General features: G+C 45.2%; 1 protein-coding gene across 2 annotated transcripts in view; it reads left to right on the forward strand.

The window, feature by feature from the left end:
- The window catches only part of ACVR2A (activin A receptor type 2A), a 65453-nt gene extending 54904 nt beyond the window's left edge, over positions 1-10549 (forward strand). For both annotated transcript variants that reach the window (XM_075829253.1, XM_075829254.1), the window contains 5 exons: positions 576-721; positions 801-915; positions 1092-1230; positions 2686-2816; positions 5516-10549. In XM_075829253.1, the coding sequence (XP_075685368.1) occupies positions 576-721; positions 801-915; positions 1092-1230; positions 2686-2816; positions 5516-5710 (726 nt within the window). In that variant the 3' untranslated portion in view covers positions 5711-10549. The remainder of the gene's footprint in view (positions 1-575; positions 722-800; positions 916-1091; positions 1231-2685; positions 2817-5515) is intronic.
- Positions 10550-23343: the final 12794 nt, after the last annotated feature.

Genomic DNA, 23343 nt, shown 5'->3' on the forward strand with positions numbered 1-23343 from the left:
ATAAGACAGCACATAAGGATCTAGCAGGATCCCTGTGCGCTGAGTAAATGAATGGAGAGAAGTGTATGACGCTGATTGGTCACTGATTGGTCAGCGTCATACACTCCTCTGTACAACGGCCACTTGGGCATTAAGCAACTCATTAGCATAAAGCTAAAATCGCTAATAAAGTGGTGAAAACAGATTGGTTTTTTTTTAAAATAAAAAGCACTGCTGTCACCTACATTATAGCGCTGATCTCCTTATGTAGGAGACAGGGCACTTATAATGTGGTCTTTAAGCCAAGCCAAGGCACTGATGTGAACAGAGCCTTACTGGTCTATAGTTATTGGGACTGAGCGTTACTCCCCAAAAATTTCCGGTTTTGCGCAGAGATGCGCTGTTATTTTTCCTGGATTTTCCCCATATAAGAATTAATGACCTATCGATTGGAAATACTGTCAATGGCTGATGCGGGGAAGGTGATGAAGGAATAATGGATAAAAAAAAATAATAGTACTAATCCTCGTGATAAGCTGCTCAATGGCAAAGATTTTTAGACTTGGCGAGTAACTCCGACTTCCTTCTGCCCTAAGGGTTCACTCACAGACTTTCTCAAGGCGAACGTGGTCACTTGGAATGAACTCTACAACATTGCTGAAACCATGGCCCGGGGTCTGGCCTACCTCCACGAAGATATTCCAGGTCTAAAGGACGGACATAAACCCGCAATAGCCCACAGGTACCTGTTCTATAGACCACATATTCTCACTGTTTTGTGAGTCCAGAGTCCCATTCTAATCACGGAGTCCTGTCTTTAGGGATATCAAGAGCAAAAATATTCTCCTGAAAAACAACATGACGGCATGTATAGCTGACTTTGGTCTCGCGTTGAAGTTCGAAGCGGGTAAATCAGCTGGCGATACCCATGGCCAGGTTAGTGTCTGGATCTAATCTATGTAATACTAGAGCGCCATGGATGTGGCCAGCCTTATATATGGACCACAGACTGCTGTGGCACATACATTGTCTGCTTATTGCAATGAGATGGGGGGGTGGCATTGAATCTCTGTAACGACTCCTAACCTGTAACGTGTTTTTTTTTCTTTTAGGTGGGCACTAGGAGGTATATGGCCCCAGAGGTGCTAGAAGGCGCTATAAATTTCCAGAGAGACTCCTTCCTGAGGATAGATATGTATGCATTCGGCTTGGTTCTTTGGGAACTTGCGTCGCGGTGCACAGCGTCTGATGGTCAGTTCAGAGACATTGACATCTATGCTTATAAGTTTGCAGCTTTAAAACATGTTAGAATTCATTTTACAATGTTGGCAAAGATCTCTGCTTGCTGTTTGTGAAAAGAAACATTCTAGTTTACATCCAGAGGCTGAAAACGCCTACAAGCCATTTTACTTTACAGCTGAGGGTGTGCTACAGTGTACCCAATCTTTACCATCCTCTGTGAGCTAAAAAGTCTGTCGTCTAGACTGATACATTTTACCAGCACCGATACATTGTAGCAAACTAAATTCCCTAGAGAATTATTTTAACTGGATACAATTGTAGCAAGCCCAAGGCTATGAAGTATAAGATATTTTCACTTTGAGCCTCTGGATATAAACCAGGTTTCCCTTCACTGATGGCAAGCTGAGATCTTGAAATGGTGTGGATTGGAAACACAAAGTTAGAAAATTGTGCATAACTTTTTTCTTTAAATAACATAGACATTTAGGCCCTGTTAATACAGAGTTTTTTGCAGGTGGAAAAATCTCGGCAGATTTTGACCTGCCTGCACGCTGTTCGCCGCGTTTTTCGAGTGCCATGGGCAAAAAACGCTTCGAAAACTTTCTCTGCCTCCCATTGATGTCAATAGAGGGAAACGTCCGAAGATAGGGCATGTCGCTTCTTTTTTCCCATGAGCGTTTTTTACTGCTCGCTGGAAAAAAACGCCTCCGACACCCATTGAAATCAGTGGGGGGCGTTTTTTGGCGCGGTTTCCGTGTCATAATCAGCGCAAAAATACTCAATGTGAACATACCCTTAAGCCTGATTCACAGGAGCGCTGTGCATCTCGGACCTGAAAAACTGCATTTTTTTCCGTCCGAGGTGCATCCGTGCTCAGCGCTGCGGGGACGCGATGTCACGCATCCCCCATAGATGAGTCTATGGAGGGATGCGTGAAGCGTGATAAGAACGGACATGTCCTATTTTCCCATGGACCCTTCACACGGTCCGATGAAACAACGGCCGTGTGAACGGTCATATTGAATTACATAGGTCCGTGGGACGGCCGCTGTTTCAATGGCCGTCCCACGGACGTTTAGCACCTTCGTGTGAATCAGTGGTTTTCTAGTCTTATGTAAGACTTAAAGGGTTTTCTCCATAAACATTTTTCATCGATCCACTGGATAGGAAAATAAATGTCTGATCGGCGGAGGTCTGACCGCGGGGAGCGCTCTTGAGTCTGGAGTGGGACTGCGCATTCTCGGAAACACCGCTCTATCCACGGTCTATAGGACTGCCAGAGATAGTATAGGGGAGTACTCTGCTATCTCTAGTAATAGACCTGCAGCCATGACCCCATAATCAAATATCAAGGGTCATATATGTGGGGAGAAATGTTACTATGTGGATGTATAGATCCTATCTGTGGAGAATATACAAAGGATTTACCAAATTACATTTACAAATTCCGTCCTTTCTGCGTAGGTCCTGTGGACGAGTATATGTTACCATTTGAAGAAGAGATTGGGCAGCACCCGTCGTTGGAGGACATGCAGGAGGTGGTTGTACATAAAAAGAAAAGGCCCATTTTAAGGGATTGTTGGCAGAAGCATGCAGTAAGTACGACCCGCCATGAAGGGATCTGATCATTGTGTCATTAGAAGGAATGCAGCCTGTTCACAACGGCTTGTGTATAAATGACTGATGACACTTTTAGGGTGCGTTCACGTCAGCGTTGAGTGCCTTTCTCTCTGAGGAACCCATTGACGGAAAGGCAAACGGAACCGAACGCTGATGTGAACAGGCCCCCACCAGCATTATTTTTGTGGAATACAACAGCTCACTGGCTGGATTGCCTGTATATAGGTGTCCACTATTTGCAAATCTGTCCAATGTGTGTCTGTACCAGCTCCTCTTACTGGCCAATGCACTTTGTGCCGACTATTGCTATGGCATCCTTGTATACAGTGTGTCCCAATGACTGCCCATAGTCTTGCTCTGTGCTTGTCTCGGACTGTTCGTAGTCCAGCGTGTGTGTGTGTGTGTGTGTGTGTGTGTGTCTGTCCATTGTTTCAGGTGTGTCTCTCAAGGACTGTCTATGGTAATTCCGTGTGTGTGTCTCGAAGACAATTCATAGTCCATCTGTGTGTGTGTCAAGGACTGTGCATAGTGTGTGTCAAGGACTGTGCACAGTCCGTGTGTGTGTGTCAAGGACTGCGCACAGTCCGTGTGTGTGTGTCAAGGACTGCGCACAGTCCGTGTGTGTGTGTCAAGGACTGCGCACAGTCCGTGTGTGTGTCAAGGACTGCGCACAGTCCGTGTGTGTGTCAAGGACTGCGCACAGTCCGTGTGTGAGTCAAGGACTGCGCACAGTCCGTGTGTGAGTCAAGGACTGCGCACAGTCCGTGTGTGAGTCAAGGACTGCGCACAGTCCGTGTGTGAGTCAAGGACTGCGCACAGTCCGTGTGTGAGTCAAGGACTGCGCACAGTCCGTGTGTGTGAGTCAAGGACTGCGCACAGTCCGTGTGTGTGTGTCAAGGACTGCGCACAGTCCGTGTGTGTGTGTCAAGGACTGCGCACAGTCCGTGTGTGTGTGTCAAGGACTGCGCACAGTCCGTGTGTGTGTGTCAAGGACTGCGCACAGTCCGTGTGTGTGTGTGTCAAGGACTGCGCACAGTCCGTGTGTGTCAAGGACTGCGCACAGTCCGTGTGTGTGTCAAGGACTGCGCACAGTCCGTGTGTGTGTGTGTCAAGGACTGCGCACAGTCCGTGTGTGTGTGTGTCAAGGACTGCGCACAGTCCGTGTGTGTGTGTGTCAAGGACTGCGCACAGTCCGTGTGTGTGTGTGTCAAGGACTGCGCACAGTCCGTGTGTGTGTGTGTGTCAAGGACTGCGCACAGTCCGTGTGTGTGTGTCAAGGACTGCGCACAGTCAGTGTGTGTGTGTCAAGGACTGCGCACAGTCCGTGTGTGTGTGTCAAGGACTGCGCACAGTCCGTGTGTGTGTGTCAAGGACTGCGCACAGTCCGTGTGTGTGTGTCAAGGACTGCGCACAGTCCGTGTGTGTGTGTCAAGGACTGCGCACAGTCCGTGTGTGTGTGTCAAGGACTGCGCACAGTCCGTGTGTGTGTGTCAAGGACTGCGCACAGTCCGTGTGTGTGTGTCAAGGACTGCGCACAGTCCGTGTGTGTGTGTGTCAAGGACTGCGCACAGTCCGTGTGTGTGTGTCAAGGACTGCGCACAGTCCGTGTGTGTGTGTCAAGGACTGCGCACAGTCCGTGTGTGTGTCAAGGACTGCGCACAGTCCGTGTGTGTGTCAAGGACTGCGCACAGTCCGTGTGTGTGTCAAGGACTGCGCACAGTCCGTGTGTGTGTGTCAAGGACTGCGCACAGTCCGTGTGTGTGTGTCAAGGACTGCGCACAGTCCGTGTGTGTGTGTCAAGGACTGCGCACAGTCCGTGTGTGTGTGTCAAGGACTGCGCACAGTCCGTGTGTGTGTGTGTGTGTCAAGGACTGCGCACAGTCCGTGTGTGTGTGTGTGTGTCAAGGACTGCGCACAGTCCGTGTGTGTGTCAAGGACTGCGCACAGTCCGTGTGTGTGTGTGTGTCAAGGACTGCGCACAGTCCGTGTGTGTGTCAAGGACTGCGCACAGTCCGTGTGTGTGTCAAGGACTGCGCACAGTCCGTGTGTGTGTCAAGGACTGCGCACAGTCCGTGTGTGTGTGTCAAGGACTGCGCACAGTCCGTGTGTGTGTCAAGGACTGCGCACAGTCCGTGTGTGTGTGTGTGTGTGTCAAGGACTGCGCACAGTCCGTGTGTGTGTGTGTGTGTGTCAAGGACTGCGCACAGTCCGTGTGTGTGTGTGTCAAGGACTGCGCACAGTCCGTGTGTGTGTGTGTCAAGGACTGCGCACAGTCCGTGTGTGTGTCAAGGACTGCGCACAGTCCGTGTGTGTGTCAAGGACTGCGCACAGTCCGTGTGTGTGTGTCAAGGACTGCGCACAGTCCGTGTGTGTGTCAAGGACTGCGCACAGTCCGTGTGTGTGTCAAGGACTGCGCACAGTCCGTGTGTGTGTCAAGGACTGCGCACATTCCGTGTGTGTGTCAAGGACTGCGCACAGTCTGTGTGTGTGTGTCAAGGACTGCGCACAGTGTGTGTGTGTGTGTGTGTGTGTGTGTGTGTGTGTGTGTGTGTGTCTGGAGGGTTACCCATAATCCTGTTATGCCCGTTACATACATGGTGTGTGCATCTGACAACTGTATCGCCTGTATGCCCCCTGGTTTCTGCGACCTTATCAGGTGTTCCTTTTTCTCTAGGGGCTGGCGATGCTCTGCGAGACGATAGAGGAGTGCTGGGATCACGACGCAGAAGCGCGGTTGTCGGCAGGCTGCGTGGAGGAGAGGATCAGCCAGATGCAAAGACTTACAAATATTATCACAACAGAGGACATTGTAACAGTGGTTACCATGGTGACAAACGTGGACTTCCCACCCAAGGAATCCAGTCTATGATACTTGCACTTGACCAACAGAACTCAGAGCTGCTATAAGCTAAGGAACGACTTTGCCTTTTTGAATGGTTGGTCTTTTATTGCAACATCCGTCAGACCGGACGCACCAGACTTATTTCATTCCACGTGACCTGGAACGGTTCTGCGAAAAAGAGGAAAATTAATAAATTAAGGAATGAATAAAATATGAAGAAACACGGACCTCTCTGGATCTCTCGCTCTCCGGATAATTTACTGACACCCGTTTTGTAAACATCAGAAAAGACTGATACCTCGAGTGAACTACTGCTATAAATATATGTGTGTGTATATATATATCATATGAATATTTTTTTTTTAAATTTTTTTTTTTTTTTTAATCAAAGCATTTCATTTTCAGATTTAAAAGAAAAAAAGGGTAACTGTTTTTATCGCATTTGCTGTTGTGTTTCTATAAATGACTATTGTAATGCCAATATGACACAGCTTGTGAATGTTCCCTGTGCTGCTGTTCTATGTAAAGAAAAAAACCTAAAAGGAAAAACTTTTTTTTGTGGGATATTTTAGAGGCTTCCAGGCATACTTAAACCTCCCTCAACAAGCGATACCTCAGTCCCACTCTCTCTAAATTAAATTATACATTTGCAAAAACACTAAGCAATTTTAATAATCAAACCAATCCTATATATATATCGCCATTTTAATGTGTTATTTAAAAGAAAAGAACCAACGTTGTGTTTAACCCATCAGTTGCCATCCACCTGTCCTCTTTGTCTCGGCAAGATGCACGGCTCATGGATTACACGACTTGCTAGATCACTGGAAGGGTTAATATTAACAAATAACCATTCCTTAACAGTGTTTTTTTTTAAGAAAGAAAAATTCTGTGTTTTTTTACAAAAAAATCCCCCTTCTGTAGGTAATGACTTGTTACCTGACCATGTATTATATAGGTTTGCTGTGTCTGAGGAATTACTGAAAATAGAAGCATGTTCTTATTTTAATTTTTTATTTTTTTTTGCAAGCTCTAACACTGGAACGCTCAAGTTCTTTTCTTCCTCCTCCTCAATTTTCTTATTTATGTTGTTCGTCTGTTCAGTGAGCGGTCGCACGGCCGTTTCCGCATCTCCTCAGGAAGTTTCACGACCCAGAATTCCTCACTATGCTTTTCAGAATCACCCAGTGCCATTGTGTCAGAGCAACATAGAAAATCTGTCGTTCAGCGATCTCCCTGTGGACGCAGGCGCAGATTATACACCACAGATTTCCTGTGTCTAATTTATATAACGATCATCAGGGAAAATTGGTGAAATGTAGAAACCTACATTATGCAACTCCTGTTTCCAGGTTTAACCAATACTGACATGAGTAGCACAGACTAGCAAAAAAACACACACATATATATATATATATATATATATATATATATATATATATATATATATATATATGATATTGACATTTGGTTAGACATAGGAATAGGTGCCAATGTCTGTCTCAATGTGGAGGAAAGAAATTAAAGTTACCCTGCCAGCAAGAGAGACCCCTTTAAATTTGGGCATATTATGGATTACCCTGGTAGGAATGCCCAGTGTACAGATCGGAGGGATTAAAGCCTAGCCACATATGCTAATGAACCTCTATGGAAGACTCTCCTTGAATTGAGTCGTCTCAGCCAATCAGAGCGGCTGATAAAGGTCATATGACAAGCTCCCGGACTTCCTGCTTCATAGGAGTCCAGCAGCAGGAGACTAGAAACCTCTCATTGTTTATAATGGTCTTAGAGGGCTCAGCTTATTTGTGGCAAGCTTTAGTCTGCTCCCTTCTCCACCAGGAGGGGGCAGTATTACACCATTATAAGGATATTTGTAATATGCCCTTATTTAAAGGGGTCCGTCCAGGTGGCCGGTTCCCTTTATTGCATCGATCACTTACCGTGTCTGCAGCCATTCAATGTCCTCAAATAATGTTATGCAAGGTCTTTCAGTAGAGGATACGACATCTCCACTTAGTGGGATTCGTGTGCTTACTCTTGAATTAGGGACCCCCCCCCCCTCCCCAATTCTGTAAACTTCATAAAGTGGCTGCAGTACTGTAATGACGACGGCTGCATTGTAACCGATTTGTGCATGCCAAAGTCAATGTTATGTTCCTATTCTCTGGATTTTACAATACATTATCAAGTATTACGTTCAGTCTATTTTAATGCAGGAACTGTTTTTTTTTTTGTTCTTTTACGATGTTTCTATTAATCAGAACTCGCTGTACGTGCCAGGCTGCCGGTTGGGATGCCCAGGACTCTGGGGAACAATGTCATTGGTCACAGAATGGCCCAGGCTGCGAAAAACAGGGACTCCCCTCCCCCAGTATATTCTAATTAGTACGGATAGTATTAAAATCCAATTATAATGTCATATATAGTGGTATATATTTACATTTTATTTTGGAATATTTTAGACCATGTTGATCATTCTAAGAACATGTGGTTGTAATTTTCAAAGAAAATTTGTATTTGAGGAATGATTAGAATTGTGTTTTAAAGCTGATGAAATGTTAAATTATTTCATGCGTGATGATGCTATAATAAATGGAGACGTTACATGTTAGAGCCTAGAAATGCCGCGGAGGTCAGAAGGTGACGCCGCGGAGGTCAGAAGGTGACGCCGCGGAGGTCAGAAGGTGACGCCGCGGAGGTCAGAAGGTGACGCCGCGGAGGTCAGAAGGTGACGCCGCGGAGGTCAGAAGGTGACGCCGCGGAGGTCAGAAGGTGACGCCGCGGAGGTCAGAAGGTGACGCCGCGGAGGTCAGAAGGTGACGCCGCGGCAGTCCTGGGCTGCGCGGTATAATATAGGTCTGTATTACTTCTCCCTGCAATCTCCCAGGCATACAGCGTTGTAATACAGCACCCATAGAAGTCTATATTGTACCTCCTGGAGGTGTCTGACCTCATACAGAGGAATATGGAGGGTTTTCTTTCCCGTCTAAATTTATATGAAATCCGAAGGGAAAAAAATGTCCATCGCTCGCCATCTTTTCTATAAGCATTGATTCTAGGGGAGAATCTATATGTACTGCCATAGAGTGCACACATACGGCGCTATATTACGCCATACAGGCTCTGTGCTCATGAACTTTTTTTTTTCTTTATTGAAAAATAATCATGTATTTTCTTTGGAAAATGTCCACATACATTGCATATTATATTTGATCAGGTAATCGTATTTCACTGTTGCCTTTTATTTTATATAAATCTCCTTTCTGCCTGACGTGGCAGGTACGTGTGTTACTTGATATAGTGACGTTGCGCCTTTGGGTTGGTATACTGGAAACATAAGTGTTGCTGCTGGATTTAGGGCAGAATCCTTTTGTTTTTTTGGAACAGGCCTTCAATGTGTGTATTATCACTATGCGAATGTTAATGGTTTTGTATGAAATAAAAGAAAAAGCTGAATCTTCCTCCCTCACAGAAATAGTGCCATTCTTGTCCATAGGCCATGTCTAGTATTGCAGTATTCTATGAAATAGGGATAAGCTGCAATACCAGACACAGCCTGTATACAAGAGTAGCGCTGTTTCCTTAATAGTTCTTTGTACAGTTGCTAACCTATGTTAATTCACTCACTTGTCGTCCCAATTTACACAGAATGGTTGCTACATGCTATTTATATGGAATTGGATGTAAAAAATATTTTACTATGAAGTCCTGCTTTTGGCTTAAAAAATAAATAAATCTATAGCAACCACTCTATAAACGAGAAGGGCGTTTTAAAGGTGTTATCTAAGATTCTAAAAAGTTGTTTTATTCTGAATAGCGCCACTCCTGCTTTTGGGTTATGTCTGATATTACAGCTCAGCACCATTTAAGAAAATAGGGCTGACCTGCAATACCAGACACAGCCTATAGACAACAGTGGCGCCGTTTCTATTGGGGAAAAAAAAAACCTGAACCTTTTTATCTAATCTCAGACAACCGCGTATGGCAGAGGCAGACATTTAGAATCAATGATCGTGTTATATAGGAGAATCGGTTCTTTTCTACATTTCCAGTTTGTGATGCATTGTCCCCCTGGTTCCCAAGTGTATACGATAATCTGATATTATAGGATCAATACAGAATCGCTTTTTGGCAGGTGAATTTTCCAAACCGTCTGCAGCCTGGACTCTTGTTTACTCGGTCAGTTTTGGATAGTCCGTCAGTGATCCATTTCTTACTCTATCCGTGGCCTGTATTCATTCTCCCAATCCGTGGCCTGTATTCATTCTCCCAATTCCTCGAGACATGTACTGAATGTAATTGAAGGTGTTGTAACCGCGTCTCTCTGTGACAATAGCTCCATACTATCGACTGCCAATTTTTTAAATTTTTGTTTTTGGGTTTGTTTGTTTTTTTTTTTTTTTCAATTTTACCGATGTTTTCCTGTCTGTTTTGGAAACTTTTTATGACTTTTTCTTACTGGGTGCATTTGGTATAAATATGCAGAGAGTTATTTATGGTTTAATTTCAGAACGATGCAAAGGGAAAGTGTCGTCTGTTTGAGAATCATTTACCTCAGATAATTCAACCAGCAACTATGTTCTATTATGCAGTTTCTCAGTCCGTAGAATAATCCGTTACCTCTGATCTTTGGTAAGCAATCCTATGTATCGGTCGACGTTCACAACTGGTTGCTGTACTACTGTTTCTTTAGAATTGCAATTTTCATATACTATATATGTTGTTTTTTTTCCTATTTTTTGTTTTGCGAGAACCTACAGAAATGCCCTGGTAAAAAAGTGATTGTTAAATATTGTACAAATAAAACATGTATGCTATCCCCACCAAAAAAAGGAAAACTAATAAAAATGAAAATATGACACTTACCACGGGCGATTATTTCCATTTGTTTTAATCTTACTGGATTTTTGTTTGTTTTTCAATTGATCCACAATCCTGAGTTTATTAATTTCATTCTATAACTTATCATGTTACAATCGTAGATAAGGTCCAGTTTGTATCGCCGAGGCTGGTTGTAATAATACGTAATTTAGTCACCTTGATGTGACATTCCCAAGCTCACGCGCCCACACACATTTAGGATTTTACCAGCGCGGTACGTTTTGGGTAATGCTAACACCGGCGGTAGCCGATAAAGAAGATGATAGCTTTAAAGTTAAATATCTCAGCGAAAAAAAAAAAAATCCTATCTCATAATCGATTTAGGCATTGTTTTCGTATTGAAATGAGCCCCCACTCGACCTCCTGTGCCATTTAGGATTATGCTGCCCCCACCCAGCCCACCTCCCCCAAGGGGATGGGGATGTTTTTTTTGCATTTAACTGGTAGATTTTATGACCCCATCAAATCCCACCAAATTTCAACCCTCTACCTCGTGCCGGTCAAAAGTTATGACTGTGTTCCGGAACGTGTTTGTGCGTGCGTGCGTGTGTGTGCACTCTCTCTTCAGCTCTCTGTATGCAAGGACTACAGCTCTTGCTGTGGCACTGTCCGTAGCTGGTTGGACAGTGTTACAGCCATGTTACACGCCCCCTTGCTAATTACACGCCCCATTGAAAGATCAGGGGGTTATTTACATATCGGGTGCCGAATATAATGGCACCGATATCTAAATAACTAAATGTGTGTGTGTGTGTGTGTATATATATATATATATATATATATATACACACACACACACTAATATATAATATATATATATATACACTCAGGCCTAATTCGAGGCGTAAACCGCCTCCATTACGCCTGAAAATAGGTCGTGTGTGAACCCAGCCTAACACTTAAGGCGAAAACAGCTCCTGATTTTTCACGGCCGTTTTTGGAGCTGTTTTTCAATGGCGTCAATGAAAAACTGCTCCAAAAACGTCCCAAGAAGTGTCCTGCACTTCTTTTGACGAGCCATCATTTTACTCGCCGTATTTTGACAGCGACGCGTAAAATAAAGGCTCGTGGCAACAGAACATCGTAATTCCCATTGCAAGCAATCCATGGGATTGACATTTCATCCCATGGACTGCAGCATCATCCAAGTATGCCAGGCTGCACTCAGGGCAGAGGGACGTGTCGCTATGACAACACCTGGGGGTAAGTATGAGCTTTTTTTCATAGCACTGGTTTCCGCAGCGGAGAATCCACCCCAAAAAAGCACACCACGATTTGGCGCGGTTTTTCTGACAGAATTCCCTGCAGGTTCCAGGATGAATATTCGGTGTAATTTTACGCTGTATATCCACGCTGTGTGCACTTACCATAAAGGGGTTACCCCGTGAATCCTTTTCTGTTGAAAACCACCGACATCCACAAAAATATCAGATAAGTTTTAAAGTGTAGCAAAAAAGTAAAGAGAACCTTTCAGCTGCCCATACATGTAATGGACAGGGCTGCACAAACCCAGTCTTACTATAAAAAAAATTTCCTAACCTCCTCCGTTATTTAGAGATCGGTGCCGTTTTATTGGGCGTGTAACATCGCTGTGTCACTGTCCAATCAACTACGGACAGTGTCACGACAAGAGCTGGAGAGGCGAGCACGCGCACGCTCTCACGCCTCAGCTCTCGGCATACAAGGACGACAAGACTGTCTTGTCGTCTTTGTATACAGAGAGCTGAAGAGGAAGAGCACTGCTGCACAGCAGCGGAGCTGTGCCCGTGCGTGCGGGCGGGCGCTGTCAATCTTCAGCTCTCGGCATAGCTGAAGAGTGAGAGGCTTCCCATGGATATGCAAGTAAAATGCCTTAGAGGATCAATAGAAGCTACTGAAAAACACAACACAAATATAGTCATGTTGGTGTGAAGGGGAATGCAAAGCGGGAACCAATTTTAAGATGGTTGTACTATCAAAGACAATGGTAGCATATCGCTGATAATCCACCAATACCCGATAATCGCTGTGCGGGCGCACGCTCTCACTCTTCAGCTCTCGGCATAGCTGGAAATCGCCCACACGGGCACAGCTCCGCCGCTGTGCACACTCTCTTCAGCTCTCTGTATGCATGGATGACAAGACCTAGTCTTGTTGTCCTTGTATGCTGAGAGCTGAAGAGAGCGCACGCGTGTAGCTGGTTGGACAGTGTCACAGCTATGTTACACACCCCCTTGCCAATTACACGCCCCATTGACAGTTCAGGGGGTTATTTACATATCGGGTGCCGAATATAACTGCACCGATATCTAAATAACGGAGGAGGTTAAGAAAAAAGTTTAGTGAGTGTTTGTGCAGCCCTCCCCATTACATGCTGCACTCAGCTACACATGTATGGGCAGGTGAAAGGTTCTCTTTAAGTCATTGACACTAAGTTGTCATCGGTAAGTGTGCGATCCCCACCAACAATAGTTAGATCAAAGGGACGCACGTGTCAGTTCTCCACACTACTTGAGGCGAGTATGCCAGAATGCATTATAGTCTGTGGCCTTATATATATTTGTGTACCTCAACTGAAGAGTCTACCCTACAGTGGATATAAAAAGTCTACACACCCCTGTTAAAATGCCATGTTACAAAGTCGGAAAGAGTTCTCAAATTATTCATCTTGTTCTTGTACTACCTTTAACCCCTTAACGACCGCCAATACACCTTTTCACGGCGCTCTGACATAAGCCCGGCACGGGTTTCCTGTTCCGGCTAAAGCGGGTGTCGGGCGGTCTAAAGACAGCTGGACACCTGCACTAATGGATGGGATCGATTTCAATATCGATCTCACCCTTTTAACCCCTTAGATGTAGAGCTCAAAAGTGGTTCTGGAGGGAGGGTGCCCCCTCTCTCACCCATCGGCACCCTGCAATTGTAGGGTGCCAATGGCTTCTATGGCAGCTGGTGGCCTAAGAAAGGCCCCCCAGTTCTGCCTGTAGTGGATGCCTGCTAAGCCAGTTTTACACTGATATACAATACAGAAGTATCGCAGTGTATTATAAAAGCAGAAGATCGCATAGTGGAGTCCCCCAGTGCGACTAAAAATAAAGTTATCAAAAAGTTTAACAAAGTTAATAAATAAATAAAAATCCCAAATAAAAAAAACCCACTTTTTTCCTTATAAAATACTTTGTAATGATTTTACATTTTTTTTCATATTACATATTTGGTATTGCCGCATCCGTAACGACCCCACCTATAAAGCGATTCCGTTATTTAACCCGCACGGTGAATGCCGTAAAAAATAGAATAAAAAATAAATAAATGCCAGAATTGATGTTTTCTGTTCATCCTGCCTTCAAAAAAATGTGATTAAAAAGTCGAACATACTCCATAATGGTACGAATAAAAACTAGAAGTCGTCCTGCAAAAAACAAGCCCTCATACAGCTGCATCAGCATAAAAATAAAACAATTATGGCTCTTAAAGGGAATGTGTCGCTAGAAAAAAACATTTTTTTTTCAGTTAAACAGTAAGTATATAAATGATTACACATTGTTCTAATTTTTCACAAGTCAGGAAATATTATAAATTAGATTCTAATTGATAACATTTCCATGTGCTGGTCACTAGAGGGAGCAATTCCAAAAATTGCAGCATTGGCATGTGGTAAGGCAACCTCATTGCTTTATGCTGCAAAATTGGAGAAGACACAGTCGCTCTAGCGTCCTCAAACAATCCCCCCTCCTTTATCCTGGCTAGTGCCAGGAGAAAGGAGGGGGTTGAATGTTCAAACCTCCTACACTGTGTGCCGCCATTTTTTGAGCGAATGCACAGTGTAGGAGGATTAGATACAGTGGTAATCAGACAGTATAACACGAACATACACACACATCACATACACAAACATAACTTACCTGCTCCTGCCGCCGCCGCTGTCACTGCCGCTGCTCCCTCCGCTCCTAGTCCTTGCTTCTGAACATATGGACAGAAGCCGCGACCGTAAGTCATCTTACGGTCCGGCCGCGGCTTCTGGTCCACATGAAAATGGCACCGGATGTCGCTCTGCCGAAGACCTTCCTTTTGGACTATGTGGGAGCGGCGCATGCGCCGTTCCCACACAGACGGCGTACACCAGGGGTCTCAAGCACGCGGAACGCTGGACACAGAGCCGCTAGTATAGGCTCTGCTCCGAGACTCTGGAATTCCCTGACATCGCTGTCCACATATGAACAGCGATGTCTGGGGCTTCCCCAGAGCCGGAGTCCCGGGCAGAGCGTTAGTACAGGCTCTGCTCCGGGACTCTGTGGAATTCCCCGACATCGCTGCCCATATATGGACAGTGTGTCAGGGTCTTCCCCAGAGCGGAGTCCCGGGCAGAGCGCTAGTATCGGCTCTGCACCGGGACTCTGTCCATATATGGGCAGCGAAGTCAGGGAATTCCACAGTGTGTCAGGGGCTTCCCCAGAGCCGGAGTCCCGTGCAGAGCGCTAGTATAGGCTCTGCTCCGGGACTCTGTGGAATTCCCTGACATCGCTGTCCATATATGGACAGTGTGTCAGGGTCTTCCCCAGAGCGGAGTCTCGGGCAGAGCGCTAGTATAGGCTCTGCTCTGGGGAAGCCTCTGACATCGCTGTCCATACATCGACAATGATGTCAGGGGCTTCCCCAGAGCAGGAGTCCCAGTGATGTCAGGAGCACAGCTGGAGTCCCAGGAAGAGCCTACTAGCTCTGCCCGGGACTCCAGCTCTGGGGTTGCCCCTGACATCTCTGTCCATATATGGACAGTGATGTCAGGAGCAGAGCTGGAATCCCAGGCTGCACTCACAACTCTACTATTATATCATGTACTATACTCCAGAGACATCCACAGCTACTCACAACTCTACTGCAAGATCAGTAGATGCAGATGCAAACATCTTGTCTTATACTCCAAACAAATCCAGAGCTCCAGTCACAACTCTACTATTATATAATGTGCTATACTCCAGTCACATCCAGAGCTGCAGTCACAACTCTACAGTAACATCATGTCCTAAACTCCAGTCACATCCAGTGCTGCAGTCACAAGTGTACTGTAACATCAGGTCCCATACTCCAAACAAATCCAGAGCTGCAGTCACAAATCTACTGTAGTTCGAGTGCTAGAAGCGGTTCTGCTCCGGGACTCCAGCTCTGGGCAAGACCCTGACATCACTGTGGTAGCATCTGCGGAGGGCACTGTGGCCTTATCTAGGGGTGTGTTGCATTATCTACAGAGGGCACTGCGGCAGCATCCACCGAGGGCACTGTGGCAAAAAGGGGCTGCCCAATCTTGACATGTGTGTCTGCCAAACGCTGCTAACCGAGCCTCTGGACTGCATTTAGCGACACTTAAACTGGAAAGCTGGATTGTTGAAATAAGCACCTGGAGAAATATCTCAAATTTTAAACCTAGCGCTATTATTATAGTAATGTAGTATTATTATTCTAGTAATATAGTGTTATAGTAGATCAAATAACTGATTAATAATAATTTTGTATTGTATCAAATTTGAAAGTAATGCGGCCCGTCAACTTCCCATTTTTTCTATATGCGGCCCACTTACCCGGCCGAGTTTGAGACCCCTGGCGTACACTATAGTGAATGGAACGGCTCCCGTTCGCATTCTCTGTGGGGATGTATGTGCCGTATTCCATCTCTGTATGTGTCGTTAATCGACACATACAGAGATGAAAAAAAAAATGGCAGCCCCCATAGAGAAGTAAAAGAAAGAAAAAAGAAAAAAAAGTACAACACAAACACAAATACATAAAATTTATTTTAATAACATACTAAAAGCATTAACATAAAAAACAAATTTTTCGTTAATACCTTCCCTTTAAAACATGGCGACACACTGAGTTATACAGCGGTTAAGACAGCCACGGTCGCATATGTTGGACTCTGTTCCGCGGGTCCCGAGAAATTACCTCCCTGCCAGGAATATTACAGGACTGGCCTGCCCCGCAGAATTGTTTATGTGAAACACAGATGGCGGCTACCTCGACATCGGCTACGACCAGGTCAAGATTGCTGGAACATTCTGCTCCGCTGATAAGGAGTGGTTGGGGTTACTTTTTTATGTCCTAACATGCTGCATTGGGGATGTGGGGGAAGGGGACTGCATTGGGGATTTGTGTATTCATTACAGATCAGAACGAGCCCCAAGGTCGGGATCATGGGCACATACCTCCTCCCTGGCAATTGGCCATGTGGGTTTATATGGACCACCTCGCATCATGTTTGCAGACCTTTGGGATATGGTGGGAGGGAGATGATAGAGCTTATGGCCTAAATTACAGTTCCGCCACGATGGTTTCGGGAGTAACCCCCCCCTCCCCTAGGATGGGACCCTAGGCGGGAATAAATGGCAGTATAGTCAGAATAGCAGCTGATATACTTACCTGTATGGTAATGGGAGCCGTTTAGACATGATACAGGTTATCTTTGATAAGGGGCAGTTCCCCTTAATGGAGGTAGATGGTGCTAGGCATACATTAGCCAGTCACGGGTTGTTTGATCATTGTTGTTTGATGATGTGATAATTTACATGTGTGTCTATACAAGGCTTCGGGCATTTGGGAGTTGGTTGGGAGCTTCCTTCTTCCATAGTCCAGTCAAACCCACACTTAGGGCGTGTTCGGTTGAACACTTTACTTTAAAGAGGCTCTGTCACCAGATTTTGCAACCCCTATCTGCTATTGCAGCAGATAGGCGCTGCAATGTAGATTACAGTAACGTTTTTATTTTTAAAAAACGAGCATTTTTGGCCAAGTTATGACCATTTTTGTAGTTATGCAAATGAGGCTTGCAAAAGTCCAAGTGGGTGTGTTTAAAAGTAAAAGTCCAAGTGGGCGTGTATTATGTGCGTACATCGGGGCGTTTTTAATACATTTACTAGCTGGGCGCTCTGAAGAGAAGTAACATCCTCTTCTCTTCAGAACGCCCAGCTTCTGACAGTCCAGATCTGTGACGTCACTCACAGGTCCTGCATCGTGACGGCCACATCGGCACCAGAGGCTACAGTTGATTCTACAGCAGCATCAGCGTTTGCAGGTAAGTAGCTACATCGACTTACCTGCAAACGCTGATGCTGCTGCAGAATCAACTGTAGCCTCTGGTGCCGATGTGGCCGTCACGATGCAGGACCTGTGAGTGACGTCACAGATCTGCACTGTCAGAAGCTGGGCGTTCTGAAGAGAAGAGGATGTTACTTCTCTTCAGAGCGCCCAGCTAGTAAAAGTATTAAAAACGCCCCGATGTACGCACATAATACACGCCCACTTGGACTTTTACTTTTAAACACACCCACTTGGACTTTTGCAAGCCTCATTTGCATAACTACAAAAATGGTCATAACTTGGCCAAAAATGCTCGTTTTTTAAAAATAAAAACGTTACTGTAATCTACATTGCAGCGCCTATCTGCTGCTATAGCAGATAGGGGTTGCAAAATCTGGTGACAGAGCCTCTTTAACTTCTTTCCCCTAAACAGTAGTTTTGGGGCTGGATCACTGTCTGTAGTGAATCCATTAGTTCACTGACTCTTTCTTCTCCTGTTCCCTCTAAGGGTATGTGCACACACACTAATTACGTCCGTAAAATACGGACGTATTTCGGCCGCAAGTACCGGACCGAACACAGTGCAGGGAGCCGGGCTCCAAGCATCATACTTATGTACGATGCTAGGAGTCCCTGCCTCGCTGCAGGACAACTGTCACGTACTGAAAACATGATTACAGTACGGGACAGTTGTCCTGCAGCGAGGCAGGGACTCCTAGCATCGTACATAAGTATGATGCTAGGAGCCCGGCTCCCTGCACTGAGTTCGGTCTGGAACTTGCGGCCGAAATACGTCCGTATATTACGGACGTAATTAGTGTGTGTGCACATACCCTTACCCTTCCTCCTCTTTCCCAGATGGAGCCCTTAAAATGTTGCTCATTAAATGTTCGGGGATTTAATACCCCGCAAAAACGTGCTCAAATTCTGCATCATATGCACAAACAACGTGTTCAGATTTTACTTTTGCAGGAGACTCATTTCAGGACGGACCATGTGCCCACTCTGAAACATCGATACTATACGCAGTGGTTCCATAGTACCAAACCTGATGCGAAATCCAGAGGAGTGAGTATCGCTATACATAAATCTCTTCCGGTCTCGGTTGTTGCTACCCAATATGACACCCAGGGGCGCTTTGTATTTCTGAAAATTCGAATATGTGAGCGACTGTTCACTGTTGCGAACTTATATCTCCCTAATCATGACCAGGTGCGCGTATGCAGGAGTTATTTAACGGAACTCTTCAAATTTGCAGAGGGTCTCTTGGTAACTGCAGGAGACTTTAACTTCACAATGGACGGGGTTGCAGACTCCTCCTCGGGCAGATCCTCCGTTTCCGCTTCTCAATTGGCTTCCCTTAAGTCTAAGCTGTTCGCCATGCAAATGGTAGACATTTGGCGGATTCTCAACCCCCAAACACGGGACTACACCTTTTATTCTCCGGTACATGACATGTACAGCAGGATAGATTTGTTTCTTATTAGTCATCATCTACTTTCCTGGTCCCCGAAGTCTCAGATTGGAACTATGATTTGGGCGGATCATGCGCCGGTTTACTTGTCTCTTACCCTCCCAGACACTAAACAGCGGGAATGGCATTGGCGGTTGAACCCCCATCTTTTAAAGGACGCGGTATGCCAAACGGCGATTAACAGATCCATCTCGGAGTTTCTGGATCATCATGAGGTGGACTCCACTCCTCTGCCGGTTCAGTGGGAGGCGTTGAAAAGTGTATTAAGAGGTATATTTATACAGCAAGGCTTGAGACTAAAAAAGGAACGGGCTTTCAAAATTTAAAAGCTCTTGTCCCAGATACGGACTCGAGACCACTCTCAAACAGTCCCAACACCCCCAGACTTTAGCAGAGCTACTAGAAGCCCGAAATTCGCGGAGAAATTTATTAGACCGGGCGCATGCGTCGTTTCGAGACCGGATGAGGCGTTTCGCTTACAAACATTCTAATAAATGCGGGAGGGCATTAGCTAGATCATTACACCCACGGGCTCCTCAATCCTTTATACCGGCGATAAAAACGACACAGGGTGAGGTCAAACATAAGCCAGAAGACATTGTTAATACATTTAAGGACTACTATCAGGCCCTATACAACCTCAAGGGGCCTTTGGCAGACATGTCTCCAAGTGCCCTCCAACGGAGGATTGATTCCTATGTTGCACAGACGGCGTTGCCGACTTTAGAGGAGACCGAGACGGCCTCACTAGGGGAGGCCTTCTCGGAATCGGAAATACAGGCAATCATAAAGTCAGCTCCGTCGGGTAAAAGTCCGGGTCCGGATGGATTCCCGGCGTCCTTTTACAAGACCTTTGTTACTAAACTTCTTCCCTATATGACTAAGGTTTATAATGCAGTTACAACCTCCATGCCATTCACTCCGCAAACGTTAGCGGCCACCATTACTGTGATCCCCAAACCAGGGAAATATCCCTCGGCTTGTTCTAATTACCGTCCAATCTCCCTGATAAATGTGGATGTAAAACATTATTCTAAGGCCATTCCAAATAGACTAGCCCCACTCCTACCACGTTGTATCCACGGAGATCAGGCGGGGTTTGTTCGACACAGAGAGGCGAGGGATAATACCAATAAAACCACTCTCTTAATATCCTATGTCCTGAAAAAGTCTCTACCCACATGTTTAATTTCGGTTGACGCGGAAAAAGCCTTCGATCGGGTACATTGGGGGTTCCCGAAATCGGCATTAACACAGGTTGGGCTTGGCCCCATTATGCTAGATAAGATACTGTCCCTATACCAGACACCTACTGCACGAGTTAGGGCAAACGGGGTACTTTCCACAACATTCTCGATTGCCAACGGCACTAGACAGGGATGCCCCCTGTCACCATTACTTTATGTCATCACGATGGAGCACTTAGCTGTGGCTATCCGTAATTCCCCAGATATAACAGGGATAGGAATAGGTGGAGATTGTCATAAATTGGCTCTATATGCTGATGATCTCCTGCTCTTCGTGACAAACCCTGTGATCTCCTTACCAGTACTCATTAGAGAATTCAAAGTATTTGGCCAGGTCAGCAACTTTAAAGTAAACTATACGAAAACTGAAGCACTCAACATTTCCTTATCTACTGAGACACTGGAGCTCTTAAAGTCATCCTTTAATTTTAAATGGCAGGCGAGGTCAATCAAATATTTGGGAGTTAAGATTCCCAGGGACCTAGTAGATCTTTACACTCTCAATTATCAGCCTTTACTGCAAACCACTCTTAAAAATCTACATTCATATGATCGAGCGCAGCTCTCGTGGTTTGGCCGCATAAACGCTATCAAAATGGACATCCTCCCTTGGTTTTTATATCTGTTTCAGGCTCTCCCAGTATTAATCCCCGGAACATTTTTTAAGGCATTGGAGAAAGCCTTTCGGAACTTTGTGTGGGGCACTTTGAGGCCACGCCTTAATCTGAAGTCATTGTCCCGTCCAAAACTGAAGGGGGGAGCTGGACTCCCAGACTTGATCACTTATCATCAGGCCGCAGTACTCGCAAGGGTGGTGGACTGGTTTCATAATGGATCCAAGAAACAGTGGGTAGAGATTGAGCAGTCCATAGTCGCGCTCTCACTTAGATCCTTGCCATGGATTCTTCCCTGCCATTGCTAACCCAGCACTGCCTCACTTTATGGGACAGACTGATGGTTAGAAAGGGCCTTTCACATAGACCCGGGCTCCTTAGCCCGGTGTTTGATAACCCAGAATTTTTACCAGCTGTCAATACGAAACAGTTTATGATTTTGTCCTCTTCTGAAAACACGAGATTATGTCAGGTAATGTCGGATGGGGGAGGCTCCCTCCTTTGTCCGAGTTGCGCGGGACTTGCCCGGGGAGGACGCTTTCTTGGATGGAACATGCCCAATTGTCCACCTTCTTACGTTCGGCCCTACCGGGCGGGATGCATATCGTCACTAGCACTGCATTTGAGTCGTTGTTGCTTCAAACCGAGCCTCCGACCCGGGTGATATCTAACCTGTATACCTTACTTCTAGAGGCCTGAGATGATCAGCCTCCTGCATACGTCAGCGCATGGGAGCGAGAACTGGGAGTAACCCTGTCACTGGCTGATTGGGATCGAATATTTTTTCTGTCTCACAAAATGCCGGTGGCATGTCATGCACAGGAAAAAAAACTTCAAAATACTGACTAGATGGTACCGTTGCCCACAGATCCTGAGCAGAATGTACCCTGAGGTGTCAGATTTGTGTTGGCGGTGCGGGACTGAGACCGGAACAATGTTGCACATCTGGTGCTCATGTCAAGTATTGCAGACCTTCTGGAAAGCAATTTTTGAAATCTATACAGAAGTGGAAGGCACACAGATGGTGCCCACTCCTCAGATGGCTTTGCTATCCCTAATTCCGGGCCCTTTGCCGAGTATTAGGAAGGGGCTACTACGGCATTTCCTGACTGCGACACGAACAGTTATTCCTAGACATTGGAAGTCTACTGTGCCGCCTTCAGTTGTCGAATGGGTAGCGGAGATGGATTCTTTATGTCGCATGGAATCTCTGGTTGCAGAGGACAGTGATCGCTTTGGTGCGGTTCTTTCTCTGTGGAGTGCATGGTCATCCTTCAAATCTGGTCCACACTTTGCTAAATGGCTAGGCGGAACCCCCCCATAGAGGGGTCGGTCAGGAGCAGTCTGCTAATTCAGGGGCTTCCGTCTGGGTGAAGGGAACCCCTTCTTTCCTTCCCAGTCAATCCTCTCATTGCTCCCACTGGGCAGGTGGGACACGGGGAGTTCCTGGGTGGCCCAGTACGTTTAGCTCAGGGCGTCTATCTCTTTCCTTGATCTTTCCCTATCTCTCTCTTTCCCTCTTCTTCTTCCTCCCTCCTTTCATGGGACTTAGAATGATATCACACACTTTACACAAAGCCTTGGATATACTTTTATGATGAGACCTTATCAAGGAGAGACAATGCCTATAGCCTGAGATGTGAATTTCGCAGATAAGGTGTGTGTGTGTAATATGTTGAAACATGCTAATGTCTTACCTAAGAGAACTATAGACAATGCAAATAATAACATGTATGTATATTGAGATGTTTTCTTTAGCTTGTATGCTTTTGTTTTTGCTAAAATTCTTAATAAAAATTTAGATTATGAAAAAACATGGCGACACAAAAACAAATAATTTCGAAAGTGTTTTTACTGTGTAAAAGTAGTAATACATACAAAATCTATATAAATTTGGTATAGCCACAATCGTAATGACTCACTGAATAAAGTTATGTTATTTATCCCACACAGTAAATGACGTAAATCTAAGACGCAAAAAAGAGTGCCGAAATTTATGTTTTGTTTTTTTTTCCATTACCTCCACAAAAAAGTTAATCAATAAATATGTACCCCAAAATGGTGCAATTAAAAAATACAACTTGTCCTGCAAAAAACAAAACCTTATACAGCTATGTCGACGCAAAAATAAAAGTTATAACTCTTGGAATAAGACGATGGAAAAACGCAAACAATAGCTTGGTCATTAAGGTTTAAATAAGGCTGGTCACTAAGGGGTTAACGTCACCTACAATCTTCTTTTAATTTTTCCACCCAAAAAAAATTTAAATTTGTTTTTCAATACAACACAAAAATAATGTTGTTGCATAAATCTGCACACCCTGAATCTAATACTTTGTGTAATTACCCTTTGTCTTTATGACAGAATTCAGTCTTTTTGGGTAGAAGTCTATC

The sequence above is a fragment of the Rhinoderma darwinii genome, chromosome 6, assembly GCF_050947455.1.
Source record: "Rhinoderma darwinii isolate aRhiDar2 chromosome 6, aRhiDar2.hap1, whole genome shotgun sequence".
Classification (NCBI taxonomy): domain Eukaryota; kingdom Metazoa; phylum Chordata; class Amphibia; order Anura; family Rhinodermatidae; genus Rhinoderma; species Rhinoderma darwinii.